At 30.2% G+C, this 24814-nt stretch overlaps 2 protein-coding genes and 1 pseudogene across 2 annotated transcripts; 1 reads left to right on the forward strand and 2 right to left on the reverse strand.

The window, feature by feature from the left end:
* The first annotated feature begins 1444 nt into the window (after window positions 1–1444).
* LOC137810050 (LOB domain-containing protein 37-like) lies at window positions 1445–3072 on the forward strand. Its single transcript, XM_068611172.1, has 2 exons — window positions 1445–2137; window positions 2224–3072. The coding sequence occupies exons 1-2, from the start codon at window positions 1954–1956 to the stop codon at window positions 2751–2753; spliced, it is 714 nt and encodes a 237-aa protein (XP_068467273.1). The 5' UTR covers window positions 1445–1953; the 3' UTR covers window positions 2754–3072.
* A 5946-nt stretch (window positions 3073–9018) lies between these two features.
* Window positions 9019–9195, reverse strand: LOC137813123 (U1 spliceosomal RNA; annotated as a pseudogene).
* Window positions 9196–19937: 10742 nt separating this feature from the next.
* On the reverse strand, window positions 19938–22030 carry LOC137810051 (peroxidase 51-like). Its single transcript, XM_068611173.1, has 4 exons — window positions 21626–22030; window positions 21314–21514; window positions 21042–21207; window positions 19938–20436 (listed from the first exon to the last, which is right to left on the reverse strand). Exons 1-4 carry the CDS (start codon window positions 21839–21841, stop codon window positions 20033–20035), a joined length of 987 nt encoding a protein of 328 aa, XP_068467274.1. The 5' UTR covers window positions 21842–22030; the 3' UTR covers window positions 19938–20032.
* Window positions 22031–24814: the final 2784 nt, after the last annotated feature.

The raw sequence follows: 24814 nt of genomic DNA on the forward strand, positions 1-24814 counted from the left end.
TTGTTGATTCATACACACAATTTTTTGATTACATTCACTAATGTTTATATCTATTGAGTTAATTATTGAATGTTTCAATTTACCTTTTTCCAAATGAGAAATTCATTAAAATCATTTCTTAAAGTATTCATGAACCAATTGTTCGATATTATTATTGTTTACATTTTTATACCCCAAATTCAAACAAAAATATCACAATTTTTATAACGTGTTTAAATTACCACAATAGAGATAAATTTATGGTGATTTTACCTTTAAACCATGTTAAAATAATCTGCAACTTATGTGAACCATGGAATCAAAATTCAAAAAAAAAAAATGAAATAAACTTCAGAAAATTGTTTAGAACACAACCTGTAAGAATTTTTGTAATAAATGTAGTTATACATTTTTTTAACTAATTCAATTCTACTTCTTTTTATTGATACGAAAATACTTTTATATTTAAATTTGTATGTTATTCCCTATAGATATTCAGAATACTTTACAGGTTGTATTTGTATTTTATAAACTAAAAAACCATTACATAAACTTAACCGATGTTTTTTTTATCTATGAGAAATTAGAAGAAGAAAAATTATATTTAAATTCATACAGTATCACAGTATCAACTAGCATTAGAACTGCTAGAGTTTATGTAGATACATTTGATATACATTCACATGGGAAATACCAGTCTAATGTAATAAACAAACTCCACAAATCATAGAAACTCGTTTAATTACATTCCCGATGTAATCACAAAAGAAACACCAGTATGATAGAAAGTAAATACAAATATTTTTACTTTAATTCTGAATTTCTTTGGTAGATGAGAAATATTGAAGAAACAAAAGGAAAATAGATAAAATAAGTAGAAAAAAAATATAGTTGTCTGATTGTAATGAAACATGTCACAAAGAAGATAAAAAAAATAGGGTTGCCACCTATCAATTTCCACAAACAAAGGTTTGAAACGGTCGAAAACTATTTCATAGTGATTCTTTTCCGTTGTGATGGGTTAATAAAACAGTCAACTTTATATTTTTTTTAACTTTTAAAAGAAGCAAAAATGCATCTTGTAAAACATTATTCTACTCTTTTTATATTTAAACACAAAACAAAAAATTATTTCTAATATATATATATATATTGCTTTTTTTTTCTCTTAAAGCGAAGTACTTCCATCATTATTTTATTCTGAGCTATTTATTTTCTCTATCTCTATTTTTTTTTCTTTGCATAGATCAAGCACACCGCTCATAATTTTCTACAAATACTTATGCACCATAATTAATGCATAAACTGTAGTGAAGCTAAATCCGTAAGTTTTTACCGAAAATACCAAATACCCGTAACAAATATTCTACTCCCTCAGTGCCAAAAGTGAAACATTCCAAATTGTGTGTTGTTTATTTTAATAATAATAAAAAGAATATAAATACTAGTATAATGTGCAAATACTATTATTGTCTTAATAAGAAAAAGGAAGATTAGGGAAGAGTTGCATGAGGAAATGGAAGGCAAGTAACAGTATGATTCATTCCACAGGTGAAAAAGACAGGCACCCATCAATATCTGAATTGTAGAAAATGTAAAGAATCCAACGGTGGAGGAACATCCATCCGCGGAGACACGGAGCCGCTCACGCCCAACTCCTTGGAATCTCACCCTTCCATACAAGCCACCGCACGCACTACCAATAACACTAACACTAACACTAACTCACTCCAAATTAACCTAACCATGGTTAAATCCCAACCTTTCTCTCTCTCTCTCCCTCTCGCTCCTCCCGTCACGTTAACGTTTATTTATACCCCAACTGCACCCCGGCTCAACTTCCATTCTCCGCCTCTCCGTCTTCCATTCCCGTTATTTCTTGTCTTCCTCTGCTTTGCCTTCATGTGAGGGTGATTCTGCAGAGTTCACAAAGCAAAAGACACACACCATTCTCTTTCTTTCTCAAAAGGAGGCATGAGTTGCAACGGGTGCCGCGTCCTTCGAAAGGGTTGCAGCGACTCTTGTATCCTGCGGCCGTGTCTACAGTGGATCGATACTCCCGAGGCCCAAGGTCACGCCACTGTTTTTGTTGCCAAATTCTTCGGTCGTGCCGACCTCATGTCCTTCATTTCCAACGTCCCTGAGGCCCAAAGGCCCGGTAACTAAATTTTACTTTCACTTCACTTACGCACTTCAGTTTTCTTTTTTTCTGTTTTCGTGTCTGATGGCGCTTCTTTTATGCAGCTCTGTTTCAGTCTCTTTTGTTTGAGGCTTGTGGACGAACGGTGAATCCCGTCAACGGCGCTGTCGGCCTTTTATGGACTGGAAACTGGCACGTGTGCCAGGCGGCGGTTGAAACGGTCCTCCGTGGCGGTACCGTCAGGCCTGTGCCGGAGCTTCTTGGCCTCGGCGCTCCCACTCCTGACGACGCTTCCGAAGGCGAAGTTACCTGTAACGACAAATGGAGGGTCCGAGATCCGAACCCGATTTTCCGGTTGCCGGGTTCGATGTCCGATAAGGCTGCTTCTGGTGGTAAGCGCAAGCGATTGGAAGAGCTTGCTAAGCTGCAGACGGCCACCACTGATCTCAATCTCCGGTTGACACCGAGTTTCCTGCAGGCGAACTTCGGTTGCCGACAGGAAATTCGATGGCCGAGATCGCCGTCGATAAACTCGGAGGAGTCCGGGACCACGACGGCGGCGTGCTTGGAAAGCGCGATCGGAGATCACTACGCTCCCGACGGAGACCGGAAAGTGCTGAACCTCTTCATTTGAGAGTCTTCTCTCTCCTCTCTCTATGAGATTCGTGGTTGAGGGATCTCGCTTACGTGTCCTTTTTTCCCTCTTTTTAACGCTTTCGTTTAGAGAAGAGGTTTTCCCGGAATTTAATCCGGTGAGATTTTGTCAGAACACCGGCACAGGATTTTTCTCTCTGGTGTTCTTTGTAGACAGACAGGCAGGGAGAGAAAGATGAGAGTTCGTCGGTGATAAATTTTCCTTATCTTTTTCCTTTTTCTTTTGTTTTGTTCTATGAAACATGTTATGATGAATATTAAGTATTAAATAATTAAATACATCTTTTATTTTCGCGATAGTTTTACTGGTAAAGAAAATATAGAAAATATGGAGACGAGACATTCGTGTAACCCATACATGTTTGGATACAGTTTTAGCAGATTCGTGTCACCCATACATGTTTGGATACAGTTTTAGCGGTAAATTTATTTTGGTGAATTGCTTAATTTAAAGCAATTGAAAAGGATGATGAATATTCAGGTTTTGATTATCTGCGTTCAGGTTTACCAGCTACGTTAAAGAAATTGACCTGATCCATTCATGGCAAATGGGAGCTGTGTGATGACTCAGACTCAATCCATATATGTCTTTATTTATTTACCTGCCCTTTAAAGCCTTCAACGTTGTACAATATTGAATTGCATCCCTTTGAATTTGTGCTTTTAATTTATAGTAAAATAAATAAACAAGCATCTGTAGTTGAAGATGGCAGAATCTCTGATAGCTTGCGATTACACAATTTAGGCACAGAGGGAGATAGCAAGAGTTTGAAGTTTGAACAACTTTATGGACAGTGGAAAAAGAACTTTATTGGTAAGGATCTCTTTTGCGAAATCCTAGACTTTATGAAGTCTTGAAATTACTGATAGAAGTGGCATTTACACGAACTTTAGCTGATGTTGTTGGCTTTGGAATCATCTTAGGAGTCCAATTCCCCGGCTTTGATGGGGGAGTAGCAGTGAATGTTTTGGATTTATTTATTTACCTGTTACTAATTATGTAACTGTAGGCAATGAATAATAAATTAACAGAGTGAAAGGGTGGGAAAGAGAAAGAAGCAAAAGTTGTTGGGTGGCCTTTGGAGTATGCAAGGAGGCATAAAAATTTAGAATGACAATAGGAATCGAGGTGCAACAAAACTGGTGATTGCGTCTTCACCTTCGTTTCCTTTGCCTTTACCAAAGACATAGCAAAAAGACCACGGCTCGCGTCAGTGTCTACTTTTCCCCCTCTTCCTGTGTTGTCCAATTCTTACTCATTATAACACCCTATTTTTACCACACCCTAATTAACTTTTTTCATACTCTAACTATTTTTATATATTATATATTTTTAATCAAAATATTTTCAAAGAACAGTGTTTTTGAAACTTTTTTAATAGATTATTTATAATAATTAATCTCATTCTTACTTAATTAATATCTTGTTATTATATGTTAAACAGTTAGTTTTGTTTTCTCCCCAAATATACACTTTTTAAGAAGTTTGTCTGAATTATTTTCTACAAAACACCTCTTAAATTGTATCATGTTATTATTTTTTATTAATATATTCTTGATTATTTTATAAAATTAAAGATAGTTTATAAATATTTTTATAGTACATCCGAGTTCATTAATATTCAATACAATCAACCTAACCAAGATTATGCTTAGGCGATACCATCTCGTCAAACCACACTAGAAACAACAAGATCAAATTATTTTAAAAAACTTTACCAAAATCAGGTTAAAAATTTAAAATGACAAATAAATAAATAATGATTGAAACCGATTAAAATACGCTAATCAATTTATATTATCAAATTATACCAATATTAACTTTGAAATTGTGTTAATCTAGACCACTATTCTCCCTCATCTTTATATATAAATTCACATTATCCATATAAATATACCTTTTCGATTATATTAAATATTTTAAATATTAACTCAAGCATTGAAATTTTTTTTACAAATAATCTCACTCCTAAGTTTGAAAAAAAAAATTAACAAGATCAACAAAATAGAAATGAAAATATCTTCTCAAACCATACCAGAATAATTTTAATTTATTGAAATGTCATTTTCGAAACATAAACAATGATTAAAAATTAGTTTCAATATTTATGTTGCTAGTCATGATTTACATTTTCTTTATATACTTTTAAGCTAATTCGATATATTTTTAAGAATTTTAGGAAAATTACTTTTTGAGTGACAGTCATCATATTTATAGGCATTTTGTATTAATATTTGATATTGTTTTATTTATTTATTTATAGTGTGAAAAAGTGTAATCCATTGTAGTATTACTTTATAGTTTAAATTTGATGAAATATGTTGTAAGTTTTGTTTGTCCTACAAGTCCTAAATGAGGAGTGAGTGGGAGCCACTTTACTAGAGAAATTAGAACTAGAAAATTGTGCTAAATCCCATGTGATCCAATAAGAGTGTGGAGAGGAGAAAGTGAGTTGCGAATGAGGTGAATGGAAAGAAATGGCTTTATTAATTGATTTTGCAATGCTGCGTCTCGCCGCATTTGGCATGGAGCCCACGGAACCTTCCCTCAACAAGCATCTCTGCCTCAACCCATTTCCACTACATACACACATGTTCAAGTTCAACGTCTCTAAGGTAATATGTAATGTATCATGTCATTCATTCCACTCCAAATTCTATCTACTCTCTCCATGCTCCTCACCTAGACTCCAAATTAAGTTGAAAATACAGGGATTTGCTTCTTCAACAACACACCCACAACACCTAATCTACCATCTACCTATTTATTAAAAAAATTATCATTATGGTCTTGAAAAAGTTCCATTTTATAAGTTCAATTTCAACTTTTTTTATTTATCACAAAAGGTTGTATTTCATAAGTACGAATTTTTTGGTATAATTTTTTTTTTTTTTTATCTTCATGACTTTTATTTTATTTTTGAACTAATGTAGTGTTTAACAAATTGTGCTTTGTAAAAAAATGTTTTTTCCAAACATGAGTTTTACTTTTTTTCTTTTATTATAGTTATGTTTGGTAAGTTTGACTTCAGTAAAAAAAAAAAATTAGAAATCGTTTTTACCAGGTACGATTTTAAGAAAAAAAAAAGTTATATGAAATTGTATCGGACTGAGTTTTGGTCGATCATTGAAAAATCTTCGACTTACTTTAACATGTTCAATCACTATAAAAAAATTATTAAATAAAAATTAATTTTAGAAAAAAATAGTTACTATATTAACTAAATTAGATATTATTATAAATTAAAAAGTTTTTGTATCTAAAGTAGTTTCTATTATTAATAAAAATTATAAATTGATATCTAATTAACTGTCAAAATTTTATGTATCAATTACTCTAGATTCTAAAGTTTGATCGATACATATTTTAATTTAGCTTAACTCTAAACATTTTAAATTAATCTCAAACAACATATCTTTAATTCTGCTTCAACTCAAACATTTATGACTTACCTCAATATAAACAACTACAAATCATTCGAAGTTAGAAATTGTAAGGACCTAGAAAATAACTTTAGAGTACAAGTGATATATTTTAGAATGACACATAAATATTTTATTATTAAAATAAATAAAAAAGTATATAAATAGAAAAATTAGTTAGTCATGTTTCATTTTAAAAGAACCATCATCTCTTTAAACTTTTCCTTTTTCCTTCCTTTGTCTTCTCTCTAACTTACCGAAAATCTCTGTCATCATAATGACGATCAGAGTCCGCCATTGCATTCCTGGTAACAAATACTACAAGACTGTCCGGTCAAAGTTTTAGAAAACATAAGTTCACTTTTGCTTATTTTTCCTTTGAGTCAGTTTTGATCTGGTTATGTTTCACTTTAATATAGGTCTTTGCATGTGACACTTTTAGCTTCAGAATTAGTCTCTATTAGCTCAGAGTCTTAGAGATATAATTGTATTTTTTTATCAAGACGTTGTGGTGCAGGTTAAGTTGTCATTGAACTCTGTACGAGTTGGAGCTTTTAGTGAGTACATACTCAAACTCAGGTAAGGGAAGCTAGTTTAAATTTTCAATAAAACCATAGGTTAGAAGGCCTAGATGTGGGGTTGACGTGGCTACCAATTTCAAAATCTCCTTGCAAGATTGTTTGCTTTTGAGTAAAGTAATGTATTGAATGAAATTAAATGTGAAATGGTTGATTTTGATAATTTTGTATAGTATATGTTGAATTTGATATGGAGAAGTTATTGAATGTGTTTTGATTAAGATTGAAAGTGTTTGAATGGTAGTATGAATGAGTTGAATTGTATTATGATATAATTGAAATGTAAGAATTTGTAAGTATTGGTTGTTTGATTCTAAATGACTTTGATTTAGAGATGTTGAATATATGTAGATGGTATTATAGATTAGCTTTATTATAATTGTTATCCAACTCTAGTAGGAAATTGTTACTTTGATTTGGTATGTTTGATAACATAACAATATGAATGGAATTTTTGGGTGAAAATGTGATAACATAACATATCTTGATCAGGCGAGATAATTTTCGCTCAAGCGAGAATATAGTGAAAAATGGGGTACTTTTGGGTCCGTTTTTTCTCAGAAGAGACCAACTTTCCCTCAAGTGAAAATGGAGTGAATTTTGGGGTGTTCTTGGGTTGATTTTTGCTCAAGCGAGAAGAATTTTTCTTGAATGAGTTCATTCTTGCTTAAGCTAGATGATTTTCGCTTAATCTAGCCTAAAAAAACTGAAAACTGAAATTTTTATTTTTGCATATACTATGTTGAAATTGTTTAAGATGTGCATTGACTGAGGATTCATTTAGAAGAACAACTCTTTTGATATATTGAAATCACATAGATGAAGATTATCAGGTGTTGAGAGTCGAAGGAGGTTCATGTGATTATGGAATGTGAAAAATAACTTATCTTTCAGGTTCTTATAAATTAACCTTGTCATACTAAGTTATATGATATTGAAATTATTTTATGTGTATAAATGTATGGATTCACAATGAGATAGTACGACAAGTGCAAATCTCTGAATTTAAGTTGTCTTCTGAAAGTATGACTTGAGTAATGTGAATGTCATAATAGACATTTTATTGTTTCGAGAATATATATATATATATATATATATATATATATGAGTTGACGACTTTATGTTTAATTGAAATTTGAAAAAGTGATATTTGATTAATTTGTGTTAAAATTTTATTCATGTCAATTAAATATCTTTAACTCAACTTAAACTAATAATTTCTAGATTTATTTAGTTGATACCATATTTTATTCCGATAAGTTAGAGGAAATATATCTTAAAGGTTTCTAAACTTATTTCTTAAAAGTAAGAAACTGATGGATAGATTGTCAGACTCTTTTACTTTTAAATAAAAAATATCTCTTTAACTTTTTAAATCTTAATTTTTAAAAGACTTTTTGGCCTGTCATGACTCAACCTAGCTACATAGAAGTAAATGAGTTAAGACTAGTTCATTTAGAAACACCAATTTCGAAGGAGGAGAAGAGTTGTTTAGTTAGCAACGTGACTACATAAAAAAAAAAAAAAAAAAAAAGTAAACTGCATACTCAACTAGAGAAGGATATTATTCCAGAAAAATCTTGTGTCTTCTCAAACTAGGTTGAGAATAAAGAATAGGTGCTTATACGGTGTTGGCATGTGGATAAAAACATGGAATATGAAAAAAATGGATGTGGCAAGCAAAATTATTCGAAGGAGGACAAGGTAATCGACCAAAGGTGTGACGCGGATTTCACCAACGTTCCCTTTCAATAATTGGGGAACACCACAAATTCCAAGCTTCTTGGTGCGGATGCAGTCTCTCTATTCAACAAAAACACATATTCTCATGCTACTTTTTTTTTATAAATTTTTTTTTTTATACACTATTATGTAACTTGATATTTCAGTTAGACACTTCAAATAACAATAACCATCTGTCATCACATGACTCTCGTGCTAATTTAAGACCTAAATATCCTTCTCTCTCCATCCTCTTAATTAAATATTAAATTTTACATTTTCCTAATTTACTTCTAATTACTAACACAAAAGTTAAGATTTTTCCAAAACTGTTTTGCTTCTAATTTCTCTTTCTCCTAAGTAATGTTACTATATAGAATATGTAATCTTTTCTATGTTCGTATCAACAATATGATTAATTGATTCATCTATAATAACACATAATAAAATTCTTTTTCATTATTCACATATTTTATATTTATATTTTACTTTTAATTATATATATTTTTTATTATTTTTTTTAAAGGGACTGCACGAACGCAGGTCTTCACTACAATAAATTATGACGTAAGTTAAATTATGACGTAAGTTCTGTCACTTGGACAGACTTTAGAGAAGCACCCTTTCTGCGTGCAATGAAAGTCACTTTCCTAGACCATACACCTTCTAAATCATCCATTAACCCGTCTATGTAAGTATTTTTTAATTATATTTTAATATGAAAAATAATATAGATAATCTATTTATTAAAAGTGACCGCACACATTTTAATTATTTCATAATATTATCTTTTTTTCTTTCATACTTTATATTGTTTTTTAAAATTATTTTTATTTAAAATATCAATTATGTATATTAGATATAAAAAATAATACAAATATTATATTTAGATAAAATAATATACATATTAATTTTCAACTCGTTAAAATAATTCATTTGTATTAAAAAAGTTAATACCATTAAACTCATCCTAAAGTTATATATTTTAAAAAATTATTTGGTATTAACGAAAAATATTCTTGATTTCAAATATAATTATTGAATGGAAGAAGACTTTTTTTGTGTTAGTATATTCAGACTAACACGAGTAAGATTAATATCTAATATATTTGTTAGTTATATGCAGATAAAAATATATAATTTATGAATTTAATTATCCAGTAATATATTTATTACTTTAACTTTGACTGATTAGATGTTGAGAGGTAAAGTTTCTAAAACATTTTTTTAATTTGAAACAAAGTTGGATTTTCAAGGATTTCAAACTGTTAACATATATTGTGATAAAAAATTCTCTAAATATTTTTGTAAAAGAAATTATTTCTTATAAGTTAAAATTAACTTATAAATAAAAAGTTAGACAAATCAACTTAAGAAGTTTTTTACAAATTAGTTTTCGTATAAGTTAATTTTAATTTTTTTAAATAGTTTTTATTTTATTTTTTATTTTTAATAAATATTTATTAAGAAATATATTCAAAATAAGTTAATATTTAATTATTTTTTATTGAACTTACAAAAATACTTATAGTTAAAAATATTTTGTATACAAAGAATTAATTCCAGAGATATTTTAAATTTTTTATTTATTAAAAAAAAGACAAAACTTCTCTTATAGAAAAAGCATCCATCATGTGGATCAAATAACATAAAATTGTTCTAACTTAATCAATTTTGTCAAATTGGAATTTTAGACATGCCAAGCATGACACACTTAGAATGAAAGCTTTACATTTCATAGTCATTATAATAGGGTTGTTTGCAATGAAGAATATTTGTGATTTATACAGAACTAACCTTAAAGATCATGTTTACTTTTATTTAACCATTGCAATTAGTGATTTTAACAACTTTTATTGAAAGGTATTTTCACAAATTTTCATTATTTAGATAAACTGTATAACTAATCATTGATTCTAACGATAGTTGTTGGAGATCCCACATCGACTAGAGATTAGAGCTTTTCGTTGTATATAAGTAAGTGCACTTTATAATAATATTCATTTTAAAAATTTCTTCTTCGCAAATATGTATTTCACAAATTCAACCGATGGTGTCATTGAGTCACTCAAAAATAATTAGCTTTCATACTATATATTAAATATAGGGTACATTTAAAAAAATGTTTAACTGTTTTTATGTCACCTTTTATAGTGCTCCATCAAATACGGATAAGATTTCATAGAAAATGTAAAGAATTTAAAAATTACAATAATTTTGAAAATAAAATAGTTATATAAATTAAACATTGGATAAAAAGAATTGATAAGACAGTAAGTAATTAATTAATGTTAAATTGAACAGTAAAAAAAGATTTAAATAAAAATAAAGAATTTAAAAAATATATCCATTAAAAAGAATAAGAGAAATACTTATCCAGAGTACATTTTCAATCTTATTTGTTGATTTTCAATCTATAGACAAGTTAATGTTCATGAGACAATTTTGTAAACTATATGATTGAAATATAAAGTAAAAAAATAGGGTACAGGTATGAGGTATATGTACTCTTTAATTTATTATTTGTCTTACTCAAAAGAGTATAAAAGAGCGATAATTGTGGGTAATGTTTGGCATTTTTATTATTTGCAAGTTGGCGACCAAGTTGGGACCTTGGGTCTACCTGAAAGCGAGTTAATGCGGATGACGTTGTCACACTATAACTTGCTGCTCCAAGATTCCCTTCTTCGATGTGCCATGTAATGCTTACTTTCATGCTCACCAGTTCATTTACTATTTAATTATCTTGTTAGATATTCCACATCGATTAGGAGATTAGAACATTTCATTATATATAAGTGAGTCTCACCTTATGAACTGGTTTTATGGGATTGAGTTAGGCTTAAAGTCAATTTCTTAATATGGTATCAAAATCATTATCCTAACGAGTGTTTGTTGACTTATCAGACCATCCGCTATCGGACCGTTATCGAATCACCTATAATATGTTATCTCACACACGAGCTGTCACTCTCGACGTGAGAATGGTGTGTTGGAGATCCTCATAAACCGATTTTATGAGTTTGAATTAAGTTTAAAGTACACTTATTAATATATTTAATTATTTTCTTTTACAAGCACACAATTCATCTTTCTTTCCCAAAATATGGCCCTTCAAATCTTTTCAAGGCTGCTTCTTCTATTCCCACTTCCAACTCCACCACACATTTACAATTTCTAATTTCTATTTTCATTGGCTCTATAAAGATACCAGTTCCTTACATCCAAGTTGTGACCACCACCACAACAACTTCGTTTTCAGTTCAACTAACATATCCCATGTTCAATTACTCAATAATGCTCCTAAATTTTGAATTTCTTCCATGTTATTCTAATTATCATAGCCACTGCATGAAAAAGTAGCATAAAATATCTCACTACTCGTTTGCAATGCAATGCACCAGTTAACTTCTCACCATATCATTATCTCTTCATGGTGTCACCCCATTCTCATTAAGTCTCCATTGCGTGATAATGATAGAACAAATGAAGAGAAAATCTAATAAGTTCACAAGAACCACGCACCACAAAATTTTTAAACACATATATATATATATATACACTCAGACGTAATGTTGAGTTATACTAATAAGTGGGTTGATAGCTTTCACAACAATTTTGAATGGTAATCACTCTAAACTCATTGGTCCCAATTCATTACAATTTTAACAACAAATAATGAATAGTTTTTCCTCATAAAATGAAGTTTTTAAATTTGAAATTTCTTCTATGTTTCTCTGATAATAATGAATTATGTATATGTAGTTAAAAATGTTACCTATAATCTTGATTGACAAGTCACGATTCATCCTACAAACTTAATCAAATAGTTTGAAGTAGACTTTTTTTTAAATCAAACTCTCCAATCATATATAAGTTCGAATAACCCATCAAACTAGGCTTATCACCTTCAAAACAAAGTCTAAACAAAGTCTGAAATCACTAGTACCATGAAAATACCTCAATATTTCACAATATTTCAATGCTCTTTACTGGATTCGACAAAAATTGACTGATAGTACTAACAACATATGCTGCAATATTTGGTCTTGTATATATAATTGTATACTCAAATGTATAAGGAACTCTACTCATATATGTTTTCTCAACTTTATTTGAAAGACTCTCTTTAACACTCATTTTAAAATGAGTTACAAGATGAATGCTAATTATTTTAGCATTTTCATAAAGTAAATAATTGAAATTGGATAAAGTTGTAAGTTTTCTGGCACAACCTTTGAATTATGCAAAAACTTATTTTTTTTTTCATATCCCTTCTTTTAAGAGTTGTTAAGTGATCATTTTGTTCGTCTTATAAAATTAATTTAAATGAAAATTTGAGAGATGTCGTTGATAGGTGACAATTTCATTTGTCCAACGAAAATTATTTGATTGAATGTCCAATATGTTGGGTTTCTAGAGAATCATAGAGTTGTTGAAAACATTCATTTAGTGAAAATTTTTGAGAGTTTTGTTAATTGTACAACTAAAAAATTACTAGACAAACATACCTCTTTGACTAAGTGAGTAGAATCATAATTGAACAAATTTAGACATATTTAATTTGTTGAACAAGCAATATGGTGACTAATTGAAAACAATATTTTTTAGACTTTAAATTAAATATTTTTAAATGTTAAAATTGTTTATATTTCCTAAATGGTTGTATTTTTTTAATCAACATTTTATAGTTAGTTGAATATCATTATAGTGCTATCAATGGTGAATTGAGATTTCTTAGTGTTTATTTTATATATTGAAATGTACAATTTTTTGTAAATGAAGTGTATGCTTGAAATGAAAACACTTATAGCTCAAATGAATATCTCTCATAAGATATACTTTTGATAGGTATTTTTTGTAGCATAAATCTACGTGTAACTTAGCTTTAAGGTGTGAAATGAAATATTTTCTTATAGTATATGAATAAATGTGTATATAAATTATATAGGACAATGTGTTAAGGTGTTATATAAGTCCCCAAAATTAACTCCAAGTTAAAAAGAATAATGTGACGACGCGAGTCAAAGATAATATTCTGGTCAAGTTTTATAGGAAGGGCTATGAAATATGACAGGATTTTTTTAAAACGCAAGTGGGTGTGGGGAACTTCTTTTCAAAAGAATTTGGTGAATATTCTTTAGTAAAGTTCAAAATTAATTTGATGAATGCTATTACCAACTTTTAAATGAGTGAAACTGAATTAAAGATATCAAAAAGTTGTAAATAAAAAAGGAAAATTTATTCAAAGTAATTGACTGATTTTTAATAAAACTAGCCATTGACTATATTAATATATACTTTGTATTCATAATACAATAATCCAAAAATTCTAAGCGTGATCTTGTGAAAATTAATGCCTAATTTTGTGGTACTGATAAGCATTATTAATTTTCTTAAGGACATAAAAATCATGAGATTTTTTTATATAAAATTTTCATACGAGTTTAAATTTTTTAAAAGAGTGTTTTGAGACTTGGAGGCTTAGTCGTAGCCCTAGTACCTTTTCCCCCATTTTTTTCTTATTCTTTTGACCTGACAAATAATGTTTTAGCATATAAAGAATTAACATCTAGCTAGGAGAGAATATAATCTATCCCTATAAACAGGCATAATAAATGACACCATACCTCACAAATATTCTTCAACAAACAACAAAAAAGACAAATAATTTACACATCTATTCAATTTTCCATAATTTATAAGGAGACCCCTTTATTGTATGTACATATTATAATTGTTGAACCCAGTTTCTCTATAAAAAAAATTAGAAATACGAAAAAAATATTAAATTATACTCTATAAAAAATTAAAATTAACTCACACATAAATCTAAAGTAAAAATTATATAAAAATAAATTCTACAAGATAAGTTAATTTTAATTTTATTTTATATTTTATAGAAAATCTTACGGAAAAATTATTCCAGATATAATTTCTTTAGTTGGTTTGGTGATACTTTAAAGAAAAACTAGTAATAAAAAATATATATAGAACGCATGTGGATGCAACTTTTTGATATTTGAAAATCAAGCTTGTTTAATTATTTTTCTAATCCACTATAGTAAAACTCTGAGATCTTACCAAACACAAACCATGCAATCACCATAATGATGAATCAAAATCTTTGCATTGCTAATTAAAATGGTTTACAGCTTTCAATTGTTATTAACCTTTCTTAATTGCTTTGAGTTCTGCTTGAACATTGGTGGTAATTCTTAAATGGGCAAATCCCAACATCTGGGAACATCATCATGGATCAAAACATTAAACTCAAATTTCCCAAAAGGTTCCATCATAAACACTCAATTTCTCCAGAATTTGTTTATCTAACAAAATACATGAAAAAGAAATCTAGGGATCATTATATACACACAAAAAAGACTTTAAGGCTAATGGGAAGCTGTTTTTCTCTACATTTCCATAGTTTTTTTTACAACCCATACTTCTTAAAATATCATTTATTTTATTGATGTTTTTTCATTTAATAATGGGTGATATGGAAAAATTTGAATTATAGAATCCGAACTAGATTTTATAATTCATAATGAGTTTCTTTAAAAAGAATACACTCTTGGATTAAAAATTTAGAAGATATTTTTAAGTTATAGAATCTATAAGATATTTTTGGATCCATAAATAACTTTCAAATTTTGTAATTTATAATGTATTTTTTTTAAAGGAAAAAATATTTCAAATTATATAATTCAAAAGATATTTCCAGCCAGATTCTATAATCTGGGAGGTGTAAATGGAAAAAAATACATTTTTTATATTGTAAAATCCAGTGTATTCTTTAAGAATAAAATGATTTTTTACCTAACATATGGAGATAGATTCTCCATGCACCCAATCAAATATGATTGACACCCAATTGTTTATGTGAAAAGACTAAACTAACCTTAATAAAATGAAAATTAGGGTTTTCTGTAGTTCCCTTAGTTTTCCCTGCACCCAACAACACCCAACACATTGCAGTCCCCTTCTTTTTCAATCTTTCTGCTGTTTTCCGTTTAGTAGCGGCATTTACCTGTGACGAAGACCAACCGAGCGACGACATCGATTGTGGTGGTGGTGGTCAGTGAGGCGACATCGTCTGTGTTGGAGTTGGACAGCGAGAGAGAACGAAGCTACCACGTCCACCGCCACACTAAAACTACCTAGGCAGCTCAAACCAGTACCAACCAAAGAGAAGAGGAAAACCAAGTTTCTCTCTGCAGCCAACACCTTTTTCAAAATAAAGAAGACAAGGACAGAATTGGGTTTTAAAAAGTTTGTTGGGTGCAGGAAGCAATTGATTGGGTGCAGGAAGCAATTGCCACCTATGGAAGGTGTCGGAATACAGCCCTAATGGGATTGGTAGACCCGAGTCATTGGGCTTGGCCATCGTAGTCCCAAAACGCTACTCAACGTTTACTGAAATTGCAGTTAATATCACTTTTGTTTTATGAAGTCTTGCATTAAATTTGTTAATATACACTTCTCTTAAATGCTTATGTTTCAATGTTAAGTATTTTAGGTCAACATGATGTCAAATAAACGACAACTATTACGTTTAATTTTGTTAAAATTCATACAGTATGAGTATAGTTTATCATTTATTTTATATTAAGGCTCATTTGAACTTAAACTTACCTTATTTAAAACTATATCAATAATAAGAACAAATTTCTTTCAAGAATGTTTCAATTGGATTATCTTATATTATCATATACTGTTAGAATGAAAAAATAGTTTAATACAATTTAGTTATCGATATTACATAATGTTTTTGACAGATCTACATTTATTATTCTTACTATAATGATTATTATCTATTTATTTAGGAGCAGTAGTTTCTGGACCAGCATTTAGTTTCAAAACAATATATAAGCCTAAATAAACTTTTATAAATATCTCCTTCAGCCTCATTGGAAAATATCACAAATGGGTTCTGTAATGAGCTTTACTTGTGTAACTCTCCATGGGTCCTTATTTTCTCCTCTCAAATAGCCTGTTTCTTCCTGCACCCATATGTCAGGTAAAAAGATAATTATCAATACATTCTGAATTTTATAATTAATTCAGATATTTTTTCTATTTACACCTTTCGTAGAATGTACTGTCTGGAAAGTATTTCTAAGTACCTTAATCAAGAATTAAAAAAAACTCTTTTTAAACGTTCAGATTTTTTCCAAATCACAAATTCCAAAATGAAAAATATTAATAAAATAAAAGATATTATTTATATTATAAAAAATATATAGTTTCTTGGAATTGCAGGAAGAAACATCATTCAAATGAAGCAACCATGCTCAAAGGATTAGTATAAGCCCATGGACAGCCTTTCCACCTTCATACACAACATGAGAATACATTTTTATTCTTTCTGTGTCACTCCCGTAGAATAGTTTTCGGATTATGTAATCTGGAAACTCATTTAAAAAAAGACTTCTGAATTACATAATCTGAAAATTAAATAAGACTTCCGAATTATGTAATTCAGAAAGTAATCATGCATATGAAAAAAGACTTCCGTATTATGTAATCGGAAGCTAATTACCGATTTGAAAAATAACTTCCAGATTATGTAATCCAAAATATTATAAAGGAGTATTTTTTAAAATTCGAAAATTTATGGAGGTGAGAGAAGAAGGTGCAGGAAGAAACAGTCTTTTAACTATTATAATTGCAAAATTAGACTGATAACTAGGTTCAAAACTAGTCTGATAACTAGGTTTAAAATGATGGTTAGGCAAAATCAACCTAAAAATAGTAACCTAAAAATACCAATCCCAGTTGGGTGATATATTTTTATGACTCAAAATAACTTAATTTCATTTAGTATTTAATAGGGAAAATGTGATTCAAGCATGTAAATAAACCGTGAGATTATATTTATAGCCTAATTTGGAATAGTCCTTTTGTATAGTTTGGTCATACAGAGAGAAACTTTGAAAGCTGGATGAAAGACGAATCTCTAGATCGACCTAGAATAGGAAACCATGCATGGGCATAATATCAGAAACATTTTGAGACATATATTAAATCGAAGTCTGCATCTATGTCTACCCAATTCAGTCAGAGAACAATACCTAGAAATAGGGACCAATATCTCACTGACATTTCAAGATATTTTTTCCTAATTCAATCATATATATACCGTCATTACAGAAATAGTTATGAGAGTACTATAATAATCACTGCATAAAATGGTTATGACAATAATAGTAAGAAAATGGACCTTTACCAAGCCCCCTTATACTCTCAAAACCTCATGAATACCAAAAGAATCTCCCTTTTGATGTATGCTATCTTTCCAGTCCCTTATTAATTACTCCTTCCTTTTCTTTACAGCTTTCTTCTTGTAATAAAACAAGAGACATAAAAACTAGCCCCTGATAGTTACAATGCGTTCCTCTTTTATTGTTCCTACTGATAAAACATAAATAGATGAATACATAATAAGAAGTTCTTTTTCTGCGTATTATATTACTTCAATCATCAATATAAAGTTAAGCAAAATAGTAATTTTTGTATAAATCAATGCTCACCTCTATTCTTTCTATTAAATTGGTTTAACAGGTCATAAAGTCCCTATCTAATAAAATAGTATCTAATAAAATAGTAATCCTGTATGGTCACTGTACTGTACTGGTCGGGAATCCAAACGACCAAAGACATGGATTAATGATATAAAATAGTAAACACGTAACAAAGTTATAACTAATGATTCAACAAGTCAAAGACACGTCGAAATACATTTTTCTTATATAAGGAAGTCACTGCACACAACCTTAAGACCATTACACACGTTTTAGTTAACCAACTACTTGACCCACACAGGAGAAGACTCAAGTCAACCTATATATTAAACTTCTGAAAGGGAGAAAATGTATGTTTTTGATATCTTAAGAGAGTAGACTATTCACTAACACTGACTTGAGCGTCGGAGTGCAATCACAGGTACCCGTCAACCGGCGGAACGCGCGTGAAGGAAGAAGAAGTCTGAAGAACCGAAAGATTATCAGCACGACAGCAAATTGTGTATCAGCGTGGATCAACTTTACCGTCATCCACACAGGTACAGTCACCAAATTCGAATGTATTGTCTATGGTTGAAATCCTTGAGTGAAGCAACGTGGCAGAAATGTAGTGAAGCCATTTATGACCCACATCATCTTTAAGAAGTTAAGAATGTATGGGTTTGAATTCACATAGAAACTTCTAATTTCAAATTTTCTTTGTTAACAAGGGGTCTAGTCTAGGGGTTTCAATTTTGTCCATGTGAGAGAGTCTTGCATGTTTTGATCATCAAGTCATAACACAGTGGGTCAGGCTCGTTTTGCAACGGCTTGAAAATTCTCTAAAAGGTGAAATGCATGCATGTGCCTTTTTAATGGTACAAGACTTTAATGTGCCACTACTTGATTTTTGTTAGCTACTCAAGCAATAATTTTTGGAGTTTTGCATGATTTGGTTCAATTTTGATTTGAATCAGTGTCCTTAACTCATTGAATTTATAACTTTAGTTTGGCGCCTGGGTATATGATGATGTATGTTTCACAAGACAATACAAAATCACACAGTGAAGACTGAACAGTACATTTGTCGGCATGGGAAGAAACCACGTGATAATAATGAGAAAAAGTGAAATAAAATGATTGAGGGGTGGGGGAAAAGTAATTACTAATTGGTACGCCAATATATTCCTATATCGATCGGAAGTTATATATTTTTTCTTCTCTCAACCTATTGAAGTGTTTTTTCATGATAAAATCGTGACGGAACATCGAATTCTAAACTAGATAATGTATCAAATGCGGTGATTGACCCTAGAAATAATGAAATTGGAACACAAATATGTTATTAATAATTCATTAGATTTTATTTGAGGATATATCTATTTATGCCACTATCCGTTATGATTAGTCTGAGATCCAATTAGACTCAAATGTCTTTTTATCATTGTTTTAGAATTATTTTACATCTAATTATAATTAATTACGTAATTAATTCTAAACGACATATGACATCATGTTGAGTACTTGGTATGTTTACTTTTCGGGTACACAGTTCATACAAAATTAAAAGAATAAAAATTTCCAGAAACGAAATAAAATAATTTTAACTAATAAATTTATGTATAAACTCATTTTATTTGTTTTATGAATAATCTCGTGCAAAATGTGTTTTATAAGAAAAAAAAATACGATCATGGCGAAACATCTATGCAATTACTAGTACTATCTTAGTTAATTAAGAATATGAAGGTCGACACAAAATTCTAGCACTTTCTGTGATAAGGTAAGCTGCAACCTTTGTGCATTCGAAAAAAAATTTGGTGACCTTTTCATTTATTTCATCGAGACTAAAACCTTAATGTTTCTGAAAAGAAAATGCTGATAATCTAAGAGGAACAATTGTAAAAAAAAAAAAACAAAAAGAAAAACAGAGGAAGGTGATAAATTAAAATACTTTCAATACTTGTTATTTTAAACATAAAGAAAACCTAATATACATAACAAATCCCTGAAGATGGGTTGTTTGTGGGAAATTAGAGGACTGAACAATCGGTACGAATGTTTCCATTCTGTGCATTTTTTATTCCAACTCGGCCCAATTTGGTCATTGCAGCGGCGAAGTTGGCATGGAAAGTTTTGCTACTACTGGCAAAAGAATTCACAGTGGCCTTGGACCTTGAATCCGTGAAGAGGACTTGGTCTGAGGAGAAGAGGCCCTTCCCTTGCTGAAGATTTTTGAAGTAAACATTGTCGAATGCTCGTGGCGTGGTTGGGTCCATATCGATGGCAATCCTTGGATCCACATTCCTTGGGCACATTGACTTTAGCTGCGTTGCGTATTTCTCGTTCAATGCAGGGTCCACTCTGCTTTTGCTCTTGAAATTATACACTCTGTTCGAGAATTTGTTGCAGTGGGAGAATCCAACCGTGTGAGCACCTGCAGAATCACCTCAATTATCAAAACAATTTAAACTACGATTACCCACCCTCTTCTTACGGAAAAATTATAATATATTAAGGTTGGAGATCCCACTTGAGATCAGACATTTTATTAGTTTATGGTTGATTTAGGTATTACGGAGTGGACTTTAAGTTTAACTCAATCCCATAAAACCGGCTTATAGGTTGAGGTTTGCACCCACTTATATACAATGAAAGGCTCTAATTTCTAGTCGATGTGGGATCTCCAACATTAGGCTTAAAGTCTATTTTGTAATATGATATCAGATTCTTTTCGAGTCTCTATCCCAACGAGTATTTGTTGGACTTGCTATCAGACGGACCGTTATCGGAATGTTATTTCACGCACGAGAGATGTTATATGTAAATATATGTAAATTATGCTTAAAATCAACTTTCTAATAATTAATTCACATATTTATAATTGATGATATCATTAAAGTAACAGAGCAAGAGATGATGGACGATGAAATTTAAATTCATAAAATTTTCCCGTTACTTTGAAACTAAATAATAATGGGATTCAGTGGGAAACAGAAATCATGTGTGAAGAGTGAAGAGAGATGTATGAACGCGCATTACCTGACAGGGCTATCATTTCTGTCTGGGTGAGGCCGTTGGCCGCAAACAGTGAATTCAGCTGATTCAAGCTGAACTCTGGCTGAGGCAGCCTTCCGTTTACATCGGAAGCTTTAGATCTTAGCCCATCAAATCTTCCCAATTCAACTTCGTAGAAAGGCCCACCGGACTGAACAACCATTTGCATCATAATTCAATAAACCTTATAATTACTCATTGGATCAAAATGTTTCTCACGGTAATCAGAGTCACAATAGGTAATTGATGAAACAAACCAGTGCAATAACATCTCGGGTTGCCATGGCTAAAATATCAGCACATGAAACTTTGTTCCTACACAAGGGAATTGCATCCACTGCTGCTTTTGCTTTAATCACTGTGTCAAACCCATCTCCAGCAAGTGAAAGATTATCAGGGTGATCCTTCTCTGCTTTGTTGTTTCCCGTGGACGCAACCAAAACCGAAGCATCGCAACCCTGTGGTAATATTGCAGACACAACATAACAGGATTATTTATATATATATGGTGAATGAATCAAATGCTTTTATACGGTGAATGAACGAGTCAGATGCATGCCATTGATTACCTGCACAAAACAATCATGGAAGAAGAGACGGAGGGTAGCCGGGACCGTGACAAATGTTTGATGAAATTTCTTTTTAACTGCTTCTCTGACGATGTTTTCGACATTGGGACATGTTTTTGCGTAGTGGTGTCGACTTAGCTGGGCCGAAGAAGGACAAGAATAAAGACAGAGAGTGGAGACAAATAACCAGACAAGTATAAGGTTAAGCTGAGCCATTTGGTGTTGTTTGCAGATAAAGGAGAACTACAAAATGCAGAGGGGGGGGTTTGAATGTGAATGATGGCTTGAGTGCAAAAGTGCAAGGGGAGTGAGGGGAATATATTAGTACCTTACTAACTTTACGACCCACGAAATAGTCGGGTTCACGAGCCAGTTGTGTTAGAATCTTTGAAACTATTTTTACAGCAAGAAAGTGAAATTTGAATAATAATATTAATAATAGAAGAATGATTAACCTTGAAAGTGACACTATTAATAATAGCCAAAAGAACAGAGACCCACACTACACAGTAGTGAGATGGTTTGATTGGTTATGAGTCAGCTGCTCTGGTTTTGTCCAAATGTAATTAAAATGTTTTGCGTAAAGAGTGGGGAGGGACCTGATTTGAATTGTAAATTCCGAAATTCCAAATTTTTTTGGACCAAGTTGGTAAAGTGAGGGAGCAGCGGCTGCTAACATTTTAGCACAAAGAGCATGTCGAGTGACATGCACGTTAAGCTTACTTTCCTTACCCTCTTCTTCTGCTACCGGAAATAAAGTTACTAACCACTTTCCTGGCTTGCTTTCCCCTACCCCCACAATTTTTTAGCTTTATGTTTTAAGATCCTCACTCACATCATGAGAAAAAAAACAGAGTATTTAGTAATTTTAATTTAAATATTATTCCGTACACCAATATCGTGTTACATCGATCAGGAGTTGAGGTCAATGTCAATTTATATACTCTCTCATCCCTCAACCCACTGAGGCGCCTTTTAAGAACAAAACCGTGACGAAACACCTACCTCCAAAGCAGACAATACTTCGGATGCTGTGATTTACCCTGACGATGTTATCTCTCGGACTTGAAGTTAGAACATTGACACCCACCGTAGTCAAGGTTAAAAACAATTTATATATTCCTTTCTCGCTCAACCCATTGAGACACCTTTTGAAAAAAAAACCATACCAACATAACCATAAATTCATCTTAATTCCTACCAAACTAAACATTCATTACATCAAAATGAAAAGTGACTTTAATTGTTAACACAGATCAATTTTTATGCTGAATTTAATAGTCAACACAAATCAAATTTAAATTCAAACTCGCTTCTTTAAGTAAAAGGTAACTTTTTTTGTCTTTTATATTTTACCCACATAGTCGTCTTCCTTAATAATCATAATGTGAAAAAAAAATTAACTTGATATTGCACTATTATTTTATTGATACTCAGATAAGAAGATTTTTTTACTAATTATAAATCTAATACCATTTTATTAGTATTGCACAAATAATACTCGTGATATTAAAATTATATTTACCTATATTCTCAAATATATTTAATTTATTTCTCCAATTTATTTCCAATTAAAATAAATTTTATAACGTTATGAAAAGTAAGTTCATGATTGAAAATACTGTTCAGTACTCCGATAAGTGTCACTAACCCGAACTCTATAAAAAGTTATTTGAGAGGCAAATTTTAAAAATACACACGAAAATAGAAAAACGTGTGGCGCCTCAAGAACTTGAGGCATCCGTGAATATTTGAATGTTTAAACTGTTTGATTTATTTAAAATATTATTAAGGAATATTTTATTTTAAAATATATTCTTAATCTCATAAGTAGTCCTGTTTAGCCAAATAAGAAATTCAGTTCAAACAATTCTCTTGAAAATTAAATTAAAAAATATTTAACTTTTCAATCTTTTTAATGTATTGTAGTTCAATTTAGTATAATTTGATTCAATTCAATTTTTTTAATAATTTTAGTTTTGAGTAGCAGAGCTACCACCCACGTTACGCGTGTAAATAATAATGATACGGGAATCTTTACTCTTATCAAGAATTTTAACACTTTATCTTTATTTGAAAGTTACCCTGTTGCTGTTAGAGATTTATTTTATTTTATTTTACGCTATGTCCACATATTCCCTTTTGTTGGAGGTATTTTTTTTATAGCCTATTCCAATCCATAACATCCTCCAAGATTATATTCTTTTAATGCATTCTAAGTATAAAACAACTTATGGTGTGTGAACTAGTTTGATCAAGTCTTAATTAAACTTATTTAATCCAAACGGAACATTGGATAATGACATATCAATATTAGTAAATGTGAAATTCTTAGCTGAGTAGGCTTTCAATAATCACATATCAAGCTACTACTGCTATCTCTTTTACGAATATATTGTGTGTTGTCTAACATTAGTGGTAAAGCGGCATATACTGTTAGTCTAAGAGTGTCTAATGTGCAGAAAATCAAGTACAAGGTGTGTGTAATGTACAGAAAATACAATTAAATTTCCAACATTTCAAACTCAACTATAATAATGAGATATAAAGTATAAAATAATGAAAAAAATTTATTAATAAAAATAAAAACTAATTTTAGAGAAAAAAATAATTAGTTATTGAATATTTTAGAGATAAAATAATTTTTTTATTTTTAAATGTTTTTATTATTGTTAAATTATTTTTAAATTGATATTTAAATAGTTATCAAGATTTTTTTACTAAATTTAAAATATAAATAATTAGTAGTTAAAATGTTAATAGCTAATTAAATATTTATTTAAAAATTATTTAATAATAATATAAATCAATTTAGAAAAAAAAACTTTTTTAAATTCTAAAATAAGTTTGGTATCATTTTTTCTTAGAGTATTTAACTTGGAATTTCAATAGATTGTTAATATAAGCTGATTTTTGGGTGAGTGATTTTTTAGTACAGGCCATAATTTTATACATCATCCAAAGAAAAATAATAAACTAATACAACCAAAGGTCCAATAAAATAAAATAAAACATGAAAATAACTTAATATAATCCATAAAAATCATAATCAATTACTAATTATCAAATTAATTAATATTAAAATTTGATTCTTTAATTTCATACAATCAAGTTATAATGTATTATTGTTAACACTTACCAAACTAATTATTTAAAGGTTAATCATGATGTAAATATTAAAATTAATTA

The sequence above is a fragment of the Phaseolus vulgaris genome, chromosome 2 (assembly GCF_000499845.2).
Source record: "Phaseolus vulgaris cultivar G19833 chromosome 2, P. vulgaris v2.0, whole genome shotgun sequence".
In the NCBI taxonomy this organism is placed as follows: domain Eukaryota; kingdom Viridiplantae; phylum Streptophyta; class Magnoliopsida; order Fabales; family Fabaceae; genus Phaseolus; species Phaseolus vulgaris.